At 30.9% G+C, this 11959-nt stretch overlaps 3 protein-coding genes across 3 annotated transcripts; 1 reads left to right on the top strand and 2 right to left on the bottom strand.

Moving 5' to 3' along the window:
* The first annotated feature begins 1265 nt into the window (after window positions 1-1265).
* Window positions 1266-2304, top strand: BO70DRAFT_366160 (putative C6 finger domain protein). Its single transcript, XM_025544265.1, has one exon. It carries the CDS (start codon window positions 1641-1643, stop codon window positions 2121-2123), a length of 483 nt encoding a protein of 160 aa, XP_025395191.1. The 5' UTR covers window positions 1266-1640; the 3' UTR covers window positions 2124-2304.
* A 646-nt stretch (window positions 2305-2950) lies between these two features.
* On the bottom strand, window positions 2951-6609 carry BO70DRAFT_300779 (uncharacterized protein; the record flags this gene model as incomplete). The annotated part of the gene is made up of 3 exons (XM_025539683.1): window positions 2951-3138; window positions 3206-5663; window positions 5719-6609. 3 exons carry the CDS (start codon window positions 6607-6609, stop codon window positions 2951-2953), a joined length of 3537 nt encoding a protein of 1178 aa, XP_025395190.1.
* Window positions 6610-7250: 641 nt separating this feature from the next.
* Window positions 7251-7661, bottom strand: BO70DRAFT_155209 (uncharacterized protein). The gene is made up of 2 exons (XM_025538238.1): window positions 7412-7661; window positions 7251-7302 (listed from the first exon to the last, which is right to left on the bottom strand). The coding sequence occupies exon 1, from the start codon at window positions 7618-7620 to the stop codon at window positions 7459-7461; it is 162 nt and encodes a 53-aa protein (XP_025395189.1). The 5' UTR covers window positions 7621-7661; the 3' UTR covers window positions 7251-7302; window positions 7412-7458.
* Window positions 7662-11959: the final 4298 nt, after the last annotated feature.

Genomic DNA, 11959 nt, shown 5'->3' with positions numbered 1-11959 from the left:
ATATTTTTAGATTTAATTTTTTTAATTATAGTTGCAGAGATTACAAGAATATATTAATATATATAAAAAAAATAGAAGAAAACTTAATAAAAATAATATAAAAATATTGGATTATTTATAGAACTATATTTAAAAATAATAAAAAATTAAAGAATTATTATTTATAAGAGATATATTCTTTATATAATAGAGATAATATATATATTAAAAATCTTAAAGCTATTTATAAATAAAATAGAATATATATAAAATAAAAAAAGAAATATTATTATAAAATTCTTATATAAATTCTTTAAATCTTAAAGACTTAATAAAACCTGCGCAAATATTTTATTTAGTATATTATAATTAAATAAATAATTAAATAAAGTAAGAAATAGTACTGTATAAGAAGAGATAAAAGAATATAATTTAAATATTCTTATTTTTTTCTTTTTTTTTCTTCTTTATTAATTTCTTCTGTACCAACAGCCAATCATTGGATTAGCTTAATTCAATCATTCCCCTAACAATTTAGATATATATAGATATTTAAGTTATATAATCTTTTTATTATATTATAATTATTCATTAAAATAATATAAAAAATAACTTAAATAATAATTTATATATTTTCTTTTAATAATTTAATCTTATTATATTTAGACTTCTAGTATTATTTATAAAAATCTAATATAAAATTTACTAGACTATTAATTATTAGCTAGAAAATAAAAAAAATAATAATAATTAATTAATTTAAATAATATTTTATCTTGATAATATAATAATTAAAAATATATTATTTCTAATATATTATATTTATATCTATAAAAAGTTTATATAAATTATTAATTAATTAATAATTATTAATTTTCTAATTATATCTGATTTTTTAAACTGCAGTTAATATTAATTAAAATAATGTTTTAATCTTAATCTATTCTTAATTATATAATTAAAAGAATTCTTATATTTTAATCTAATTATTATATTATAGTTAAAATTAGGTTAAGATATAATAATTAGCTATAGGCACTCTAATATTTATAAAGAGTCTCTATAAATTATTAATTAATTAATAATTATTAATCTTCTGATTATATCTAATCTTTCTAATTTATAATTAAGATTAATTAAAATAAAGTCTTAATCTTAATCTATTCTTAATTATATAGTTAAGAGAATTCTTATATCTTAATCTAATTATTAGATTATAGTTAAGATTAGGTTAAGATATAACAGTTAGATATAGCCACTCTACTTGCGCAGCAGTATTATAGAATCAGATCTTCTTTATTTTATCATTCTAGGAGTTGATAGATCCCTATATCCTTCTAGACTCGAACTGTCTCGTGAACCGCTCCAAATCGAATCCCGAAAGGAGATAGTTTTGACAGATGCATCAATTTACATACGGGCCTTTTTCGAAAACGTCAGTGTTTGGTACGCCGGTGTGAACCGGCAGACTTGGTTTCGGTACTACATCACAGCTCCATCTCTATAGAAATTTACAGGAAGGACCAGAAAGCTGTGTTGTCCTTTTGGTGCTGACACTAGGCCATTCAAGTCATCATGGAAGCATATCATGTCAGTCTCCATATAAAGAAGCACCCGGACTGTCATATTTTGTTGCTGCTTGGAACCTTTTGCCTGCTATTATGATACGCAACTCCGTTCTTGCGGCTCAATGCGTAATCCTTGCGTCGGCTTATCTCTACTATCTGGCCAGGCCTCTAGAAGCCTGGACTTTGCTTTCGAACACCAGCTTGAAGTTGCAGGTGTTAGTCGGAAAACACTCTCTGGTTCCCATCCAATGGAAGGAACTCGGTACGAGAGTGTACTGGAACACGCTCCTGTTTGAAAGCGATCTACTAGCGGAGCTAGATCTGCTGCATTCAGGAATAGTGCTATTTGAAGAGCTCATTAAGCTTCCTAGGGGATTTGAACAAGACGACGATGACGAAGGGTGGGAGGACGGGGAAGGGCTTAACCTACACACGGGAGACAAACATATCAGCATGGTGGTCAGTCGTGATGAGCTCTGGCATTTCTTGGCCGAAATCGCTTTGAGACGACTACTTAACCGGGTCAGTCATGGCGTTTATCAGAAAGACAGTACCTTGACCCTTGCCTCACTATGACCAATTGCTTCGGAGCTGGATTTCCAGCTTTCTCAATGGTACGTGGGTCTTCCTCAACTGATTCAGTTCCCCTTATCCAGGGCCGAAGCTTCCGGCCCCGTTCAGACAGTATTAAGGCTTCGATATTTCGCCTGTCGCACAATTATTTACTGGACTTACGCTTTGGCGGCATTCCATAATGATCATTCGCTAATTCCAGAGTAAAAGACTGTTGCAATCGCTGCTTGGAGGCGGCATTGAGCCAGCTTGACGATATTAAAAGCCACCGTGAATGCCACCTACCTTACCTTTGGCAAGGGGCCGTTTCTCTGGTCTCACAGATGCTATTCATAATGGGAGCAACCTTGTCACGGGGACTTTCAACATTGTTGCCTCCAAGCATTCGAATTGGATAATATCATATCCAAGGTCATAACAGAGATTGTAAGGTATGCACGGCTTGCACCAAGCCTCAAGCGCTCTGTGGAGATAATTCGTGACTCGGAAAAGAGGCGACAGATATGCCTTAGGTCTGGAGCCAAATAAGCTTGGGGCCCTAGCATTTGGTTAACAGCCCCGAGTAAATATCCAATTAGCCTGGGGATAATATGTAGTAATTAGAGACAAGATTCAGAAGTATGAGTTCTTTTGAGATTCGCGTTATGTGGTATTTGTATATGTTTACATCAATACTGGTTCCTACAGTATGATGATGACCTCTAAGGAGGAAAGCCGTTGTCGATTTCCATGGGTAAGGCTATTTTAGAGGTAGGCATTGGATATACAGGGGTGAATTGGTATGCCTGAGGTGTGAAAAGAAGAAAAGGCACATGTGACAAAGAAGATAGTTAGACAAGTACCCACTCACTGCCCCTTTTGATGAACTTATCAAGCATCATGCCAATATCGTTTAGAGCAAACCGACATACATAGAATCCAAAGAACTCCGCGGCGTGACGTGTGCTCAATTCCAGGCCCACAAGCGTAGGGGAGGAATGCTTGAGACCCGGGTCTTCAACCTGTTGAGCTATTTGATCTAGTTAAAGTAAGCTGGGATTAATTCTGCTGAAGTGATCAAAGACAAAGGAGACAGACATGCTTACCCAATACTTGAGCCGCATCGCAAAGCCGGGCTAGGGCTCCCATGTAGTTATTGGGACTGTTGTATTGCAATGGCAACGAACTGTGCCTTACAGGATGTGAAATAGGCAAGGATGTCATCGGGATGGTGTTTATGGTTAAATTGTCTTTACTGGGTTCCTTCGACATGGGCAGTGAAGTGGCAGCGCCAAGACCCGAATTTTTTGAACGCAACTTGCGCCAGGATGTCAGGTATGATTTGCTTGGCCCATTGGAAGATTTCGAAGGCAGGATATCCATGGCTGCTGCATCATCAGAAGCTTGAGTTGATTTAAATAGTGGCACGGCGCCCTGCACACCGACTTCACTCCCTATCTTCTTTGACAGTGACATCTGCACCTGATCAAGGACACTCTCCAGGGATTGCATTTCTTCCAAAATGGCGTCAGCATCGTAGGCGTCGACCTTCGCCAATTTGAGTAATGCTGCTGTTAGTAAGTCGCAATTTGACACCTTCTCTTCAACTGCCTTAATCTTCACATTTTTAACGCGCCATACCTCCCGTGGAATAAAAAGCTTTGTCGACAAATAACCTCCACGGGGATGCGTGATTGTCTGGCGGATACATCGCATTAGCCAAAAAGGACGCAGAAGGAATGACTCGGGGCATGGCTCCAACGGAACAGGGGGGTCAGCTGCCATCAAGTTGGGAGATCCCGGACGAGTTGGCGAATGAATGTGGCTATCAAATAACTTAAGTCCTCCACTTGGTAAACCATTTGCAGATATACTATTTCCAGTTGGTGTGGGCAATATAGGTACTGAGGCAGTTATCGGCCCTTTATGTGTGTCCAACCCGGGGGGAAATGTATTGCCTGATGGGGTATTCGGAGACTCAGAAGCCAGTTCGGGTCCCGAAACTGGCACATTTCTCATCCACGAGGGCACCGGACCTGCATTGAGCTTGCCCAAATTGTCCGGTGCTGAAGGCACTTTACCGATATGGCGCGTTGGAGATGAATCTTTTGGTAGCCCCTCGCCGCTATCATTTTGTAAAAGGACCTTTTCTAAATTGAAATTCGTCAGAGTGTCTTCCGTAAAAGACCCGATCGAGGCATTTTGTTTCCTGGTGTGAATAATTGATCGTAACGCTGAAGGAGGACCCAATGATCTACTCAAGTGAGTGGTAGAAGAGCTTGGCGCTAGATCATCTTTGGGAACTGGTGGAGGTTGGAGGCTTAAAGGGTCCCCGTGCATAGGAGTATTGATGTGACTGTTGACATGGGTGTTTGTTTCAATCTTTAATTCAGTGTGCTGAGCTGACATTCTTCTTGCTCGTACCCCTGACACTGAAACTGGGTCATGCGTAGATTTCATCGGAGGCGGTGAAGTGTCACGTTTTTGAGATTGTGATATGCCATAATCAATAACCCTTTCATCGGCTAGAGAAATGATGCCATCTTCCGCCAGAGTGGATAGATTTGCACTGGCTTTCATAGCGTTGGAGGCACTTGGGCTCTCCCACATCCTGCCCGAGAAGCTGTTCAAGCTTGACTGACGAGGAAGGGCGGACTTGGACTGTATACCGAATTCAAAGTCATCCATGATATAGCCTTTGGTCATTTCTTCCAACAATCGCTCCTCCTCTTCCGCCTCTTCATCTAGATAATCTGAGTCTAGCCCACTTGCGCTGTCCAGTAATGTCTGGTCTTGCAGATGTCGTATTTCGCGTCCACGTGCTAGGGCCAACTCTGCTTCCCGTTCGGCTTCCCTTACTTTCTGCTTCGCCATTTCGACATTTCTTCGAGCGTTGGCTATAACGTCATTGCTATCGTGATTATTGTCCGAGTCGATTGCTGGTTCTAGGCCTTCATCATATGCAGCCTCCACGGCAGCATCAAGGGCGGCATCAAACTCGGCCTCGGTACCAACGGTTGGACGACGGCTTTTTCCATGCCGTAGATGAATAGACAACGTTTCTGAGTACGTAGAGGCTGAGGAAGAAGCACCAGATTCATCAATAGTGTCTAGCCAAGAGGTCGATTCGTTGGCATCCCTAGCATGATTACTCGATAAGCATAAATCGCAGTGGCCGCCGGCATCATAAGATGGGTCCCCTTCCAAGGCTCGAAGTTCTGGCCCCACAGGAGTGCCCATGCACCCGTCTCGGGAGACAGATTGGGACCGAGAGTGAATGTTGAATTCCGATAAGTCTGCTGCATCCTGTCTATAGTCACCTAAGAGCGATGGAAGTAGTGATTGACGTTGTGGCTGATCGATTGGTCGAGCGCCAGACTTGCGCTTGAAACAGGCAAATTCATCCGCAGATGATGTCTCATTTTCCCCATCGTATATCGGATGATACGACTCACCATAAGACTCCTGGCTGAGCGGGCGTTCGGGGAGAGCTTTACTATCCAAGTCGTGAAAGGAAAAGTCCATACGTTGAAGCTCGTTGACTCGAACCATATAGGTATCGCGCTGAGGAATTTAGCCCCTAGAATAAGGAAAGTTTCAAGTCAATTTGAAGACTCACTATCTCCTGGAGCTTTAGTTTCTCATCTTCACCGCCATCGCTCCGAAGCATTACCAATTGAAGCAGTTGACACGCATCATTGTAAGCCTCCATAGCGCCTTCAAAATTTGCCGCGTTATCAAGGAGCACTGCCGTGTTCGCTTTCTGCAACGCTTTTGAAAGCATTACTTTTTGGGACTGACCCCGTCTTCTCTCCTGGCCTCGACCCTTCCCGGAAACTAAGATTGGACTCTCCTCGTTTGCAGCTTCAGATTTCTGTGCCCGCGGGCTGTGTGTCTCTAAACCTGAGCAAGCTGGCAGAGCTCCAGTCTGAAGCTCTAAACTGGAACCCGAAATGCGGCCCTTCATCCAAGGATTCTGAAATAGGCTAGGAGACATTTTGGTAGAATCAGGAGATGCCGCGCCGGGTTGCACCGGGGTTGCTGTGAGAATGCCGACTGAAAATGTTGACAGCACCCCAGATAGGTCAGATAGGTCGGGTGCAGAGTTATCTTCATGGCTAGATGTGGCCAAAGACAGGGAGGGGGGCGACTGGTCACTATTATTCGACATTTTCGTAGCTTGACAGTAATAATGTGATCCCGTTTCACGAGTCACGTAACTCTCCGGAGGGTTATCAATATTCTTATTGTTGGGGGCGCTATAATTAGCAGAAGGAGAATGTGACCTAGACATGGATCCAGCGAAGTGATGATGATTTTCTGGCGAACTGCTGCTAGATACCGTTGACTGTGACCAACGATTCAAACTGCCGAGTCCCTCGCGGATGTTATTATTGTCCATTCTAGCTAATATCTCAGACTGTGACAATGCAGATGTTGCTATTGTGGGTGTTATTGAACCAAGTCTGGGAGAATAGCCTGCAAAATCTGAATCTTGTATATTAGACATGGCCTCTGAGATATGATCAGATAAACACAATGATGGGTTTTTGTGAATAGGCCCAGGATCAGTTTTCAAAGCTGCCGGAGTTAAAAAGCCCTTCGTAAGCACTGTCCCAAGTGGGTGATGGGATGGGCAATCAATCAACTCTTAGGTTTCCATATGTTGTTATCATTGATGAGATTGTGACTGTGTTCGAAAAAGAGGTTCCGTAGACAGGTACCTCTTGCAATGGCGAGAAAAGTACCTTTGTCAGAAAATTCATTACCTGAGATAGTATTCCACAGAGAATGGAAACAATATAGATGGGTGAACTAAAGGGATATGTCCTTATTCAGCTCAACCATGTATGTCAGGCCAGTTTCACAAGCTAGAACAAACCTTACAGGACCTATCCTTGTTTTTTCTTTAAGGAAATTGTTTCGGGATATAAAAGTTATAGCTGATATGAATCAGAAGCACTGGAGTGAGAAATGTACATCGTTTCTCTCTGAATAGATGTTGCATGGCAGTTTCCGGTTAGTCCAGGTGCATGTTAAGCAGATGGCATCTATGAAATAATAACCTTGAAAGATGATTAAATTCTGGGGAAACTTTGTATTAGCTGTGGTCTTTAGGCGAGTCCGGGGATGTTTACTTGAAGATTTTAGTTCAGAACATACCGTGCTGTGCTTTCAAAACTTGAGGTTCAAATAGAATAAACTGCTCAAACCTCAATGTCCTAGACAGAGAATTAACTTTTGGCCTAATAGGGTAAGAAGATAGAGAGAGGCGAAACCCAAAGGTGACATGAGAGCTCAGTACTACCTACCTTAGATAGGTCATACAAGCAAGTCAAGGAGATCAGATAGTATATCCTTAATCAGGCCAGGGTCTATAAATTAGAGCAACTGAAGTTTGTAAGGAACAAGAAGCATGCACTAGAGGAGCATAGTTACCATACATAATCACACAAATGGGCTTGTACTCCGTGGTCGCTATCATGGGGGAGAGTAATAGAAAAGGGGGAGCCGGAGCCATGATAAACCCCTCACCGTACGGAGTAAAACATTGACTTTAAGTATATCCAATTACAGTATTCTACATTGTATGGATCTAAGATACAGAGAAAACTCCGTACAGACTATTACTAAGATACTGCCAGGGCGGTCAGCAGTGAGCAGTGTGAATACAGGTCACGCAAACTTTTTTTATAGGTCATGTGGAACAGTCCCCATACATGTGCTACTGATATGATGCAACTAGGTTTACAGATAGAAGATTGTTCTATCTCTGGCTTACTAAGAATAAAATATGATTATTCTGTCTTTAGCTAAGTAAGTATATAAACTAGTAAATTCTTAAAAAAAATCTATTAGTAATTATTAGATAGAAATTATTAAATATCTAGAATATTAATATTATAATATTAAAAATATTTATTTTATTTATTACTAGTATTTTATATTTATATTTTAAATTATATATAAATAAAATATCTAAAAGTTTTTATATCTTTAAAAATTTATTTTATTAATTATAAGCCTGAAGTTACTGATTTATTAAATTATTTTAAATCTTATATTTTAAAAGATTTATATTAGCTTAATATTTTATATAAATTATCTAATTTTTTTATTTATATATTTAATTCTTAATTTATTTCTATAAATATTATCAGCCAGTATATTCTTAATAATTAATCTTAAATTATTAAAATATTCTAATTATAAAGTCAAAGCTAGTAATAAGAAGATTAATTCTAAACTCTGATATTAAAATAAAAAAGTTTAAAATTAATAAATTAATTAAAAAAAATACTTAATATTAGTTTTATTTAATAAAATAATAATTATACTTATAATTTATCTAATAAATAATTAAATTTTATAATAAGATTTTTAGAGAGATTCTGAATAAATTTACTATATTATATATTAAATAATATAAGATTAATATAAAAATTAGAATAATAATCTAAATAAGACTTACTAAAAGTATAGTCTTAATTATTAAGAAATTTAAATATATTAAAAAAATATAATAATATTTATAAAAAATTTATATAAGATTTTTTAAAATCTTAAAAGTATAATAACTGCTAAAGCTAGTTAATTAAAAAAATTTTAATTATATTAAAAAAAAAATATTTCTTAAAATTAAAAAATTATATTAATAATTAATTAATATTTATAAAAAAAAAAGTACTAAATCTTAATAATCTCTTTATTATATAATATCTTAATAATTTATTAAATAAATATATTAATTTTAGAAATATAATAATTAATTTAAATATTTTTCTAATTTTGGATTATCTTATAAATTATATAGATAATTATAATAATATAATAAAAACTTAAAAAGTATTAATAAAAAAAAGAGATCTAAAATATCTAATTTTTAAAAAAAAATATATAATTTATTTTAATTATAAAGAAAAAGATTATATAATAAAACATTATTATTAAAAAAAAGATTAATATTCTAATAACTTAAAAAATAAAATTAAAAAGAAAAGAAAATATTCTAGTAAGAAATAATTTATAAAATATAAATTAAAGAATATTTCTTAAAGATATTGAAGATATATATTTAATTATCATTAAAATCTTTAGGTAATAGATATATATTAATTATAATTAACTATTAGACTAATTCAGATTAAAAAACATTTCAAATTTTAATTAAATACTTTCTAATAAAGAATATATATTATTATAAGATTCTGTTATATTTTTAATTAGTATTAAAGTTTTATATTAATAAAAGTCTAATTAAAATTATTTTAAAAATTCCATAAAAGTATAAACTTATTTATTAATTATTAAGTATAATTATTAGTAATATTAGTAATAATAATATTATATTTAATAATATTATAATAAAACTCTGGGCTTAATTTAATTAGAATATTTATTTTTATAATATTTTAGTAAACTCTAATTTTATAAAGATTATTCGAAGCTAGTATTCTATTTTCTGTCTTATTTATATTATTCAGCTTTCTATTAATATTTTTCTTTAAAAACTTTTAATTAAGACTGTTAATAAAGCTGTTAAATATATATAAAAAAATAATAATAAAAGACTTAAAATCTTCACTGATATTTCTTAAATAATTAAAAATATATATATTAAAAATTATTTATAAAAGACTTCTATAGAATTCTCTAAAAGTTATTTATAAAGGTCTTCTATAGAATTCTCTAAAAATTATTTATAAAATTCTTTTATAAAATCCTTTTATAAAATTCTTTAGAAATAATTTATAAAAGGTTTTTATAGATAATTTTTATATATCTATCGAATATTTGTTTTTATTATTCTAATTTTTAATAATAGATTTGAAAGATTATATAATTTATAAATATAAATTTTTAATACTAAAAGAAATTTTAATTTATTTAATAATTAAAGTCTGTTTTAGTATACTGTTTTCTTATTATAAAATCTAATAAAACTTAATCTATTTTATAATCTAATATATATATAAATTATAATCAGCTTTCAAGAGTTTTATACAGTACTGAAATTATAATAATATTATTTATTTTTATCTTATTCTAATAAAATAAAAGGAGTTATAATATCTACTTAAACTTTTATATTTTTTTTCTATTTAATAGAGAATAGTAGATCTACAATTTACAAGATTTATAATATTTATAATAATATTTTTAATTATCTTAATTAATTAATTAATTAACTGGTATAGAAGCAAATATTTTGAAAAGAATATTTCAGAATTTAAAGAATATATATTAAAAGCTTTATAAATATTATTATTAGATTTATTAGATTAGAAATTATATTTATATAATTAAAATTATTCTAGACTTTATATTAAAACTAAAAATATTTTAGAAGATCACCTGACTAGATAATAATATTAATTAATATTTTAAATATTATATTATTTTTAAAAAGATCTTTTATTTTTACTGTTAGTAAAATTCTATTATTAATATATTATTTATAATCTTTAATATATACTTAAATCTGGATAAGATTTTTTATAATATTTTAAAATATTAAAAGCCCTTATTTTTTATAATATTTTAAAATATTAAAAGCTCTTATGTTTTATAATATTTTAAAATATTAAAAGCTCTCATTTTTTATAATAATATTTAAAAAGCTTAAGATCTATCTTAGTATTAAAAATATATAAACTATTAAAAACTAGAATATTAAATTAATAATTTTTATTGTTATTCTTATATTAATAATTATCTAGAAATTACTAATTACTCTGATATTCTTATTTATTAAAAATCTTATTATAATTAGTTTTTTATTTTTTATTATATAATTAGAAACTTTCTAATTATTATAACTAATAATATTAGTATTAAATAACTTTTTAATAATTTTTAAAATATTTATTGTTATTACTGCAGCTATGTGTATTCTAAGACTATTAAAATATTTATATTTTAAATATATATTAATTAGTTTGTAATTACTAATAAATATTGAAATATTCTTATAAATTTTATTTTAGATTTTATTATATTTATAACTAAGAATGAAAAAAATAATAAATTAATAATAATCTTCTATATTAATAAGAATAAGAATATAAATCATTTTAATAATAATTCTAAGAAAAAAATATTATTAAAAGAAAATTAAACTTCTTCTTAATTTAATAATATTATATATATTTAGATATAAATAGATATTTAAGCTATATTATCTCTTTATTATTATAATTCTTAATCGGAATAATATAAGAAATAATTTAAATAATAATATATATATTTCTTTTAATAATCTAATTATATTATATTCAGATTTCCAGTATTATTTATAAAAGTCTAATATAAAATCTACTAGACTACTGGCTATTAGTTAGAAAATAAAAAAAATTAATAATTTTTAACTAATCTAATTAATATCTTCTTTTGATAATATAATAATTAATAATATATTATTTCTGATATATTATATTTATAAAGAGTTTATATAAATTATTAATTAATCAATAATTATTTATCTTCTGATTATATCTAATCTTTTCAATCTATAATTAAGATTAATTAAAGTAATTTCTTAATTTTAATCTATTCTTAACTATATAGTTAAGAGAATTCTTATATCTTAATCTAACTGTCAGATTATAGTTAAAATTAGGTTAAGATATAATAATTAGATATAGCCACTCTACTGTAGAGTATAAAATACTCTGAGAATATTTATAAAAATATTATATATAAATATAAATTTAATACTTAAAATTATTTATTATAATATTAGTTCTTTTTATAAAAAAAGAATAAAGATTTATAAGTATATATCAATTATTATAAATTAAATAACAAAATTATTAACAATAAATATTTACTTCTATAAATTAATATATATCTTTATTAAT

Source organism: Aspergillus heteromorphus, assembly GCF_003184545.1.
Source record: "Aspergillus heteromorphus CBS 117.55 chromosome Unknown BO70scaffold_37, whole genome shotgun sequence".
NCBI lineage: Eukaryota > Fungi > Ascomycota > Eurotiomycetes > Eurotiales > Aspergillaceae > Aspergillus > Aspergillus heteromorphus.
The sequence above is the reverse complement of the archived record's forward strand: the minus strand, read 5'-3'. Positions and strand labels throughout refer to the sequence as shown.

Excerpts from the sequence above, each read along its gene's own strand:
- BO70DRAFT_366160 (XM_025544265.1), top strand. The coding sequence starts at position 1,641 with ATGATACGCAACTCCGTTCTTGCGGCTCAATGCGTAATCCTTGCGTCG.
- BO70DRAFT_155209 (XM_025538238.1), bottom strand. The coding sequence starts at position 7,620 with ATGGCTCCGGCTCCCCCTTTTCTATTACTCTCCCCCATGATAGCGACC.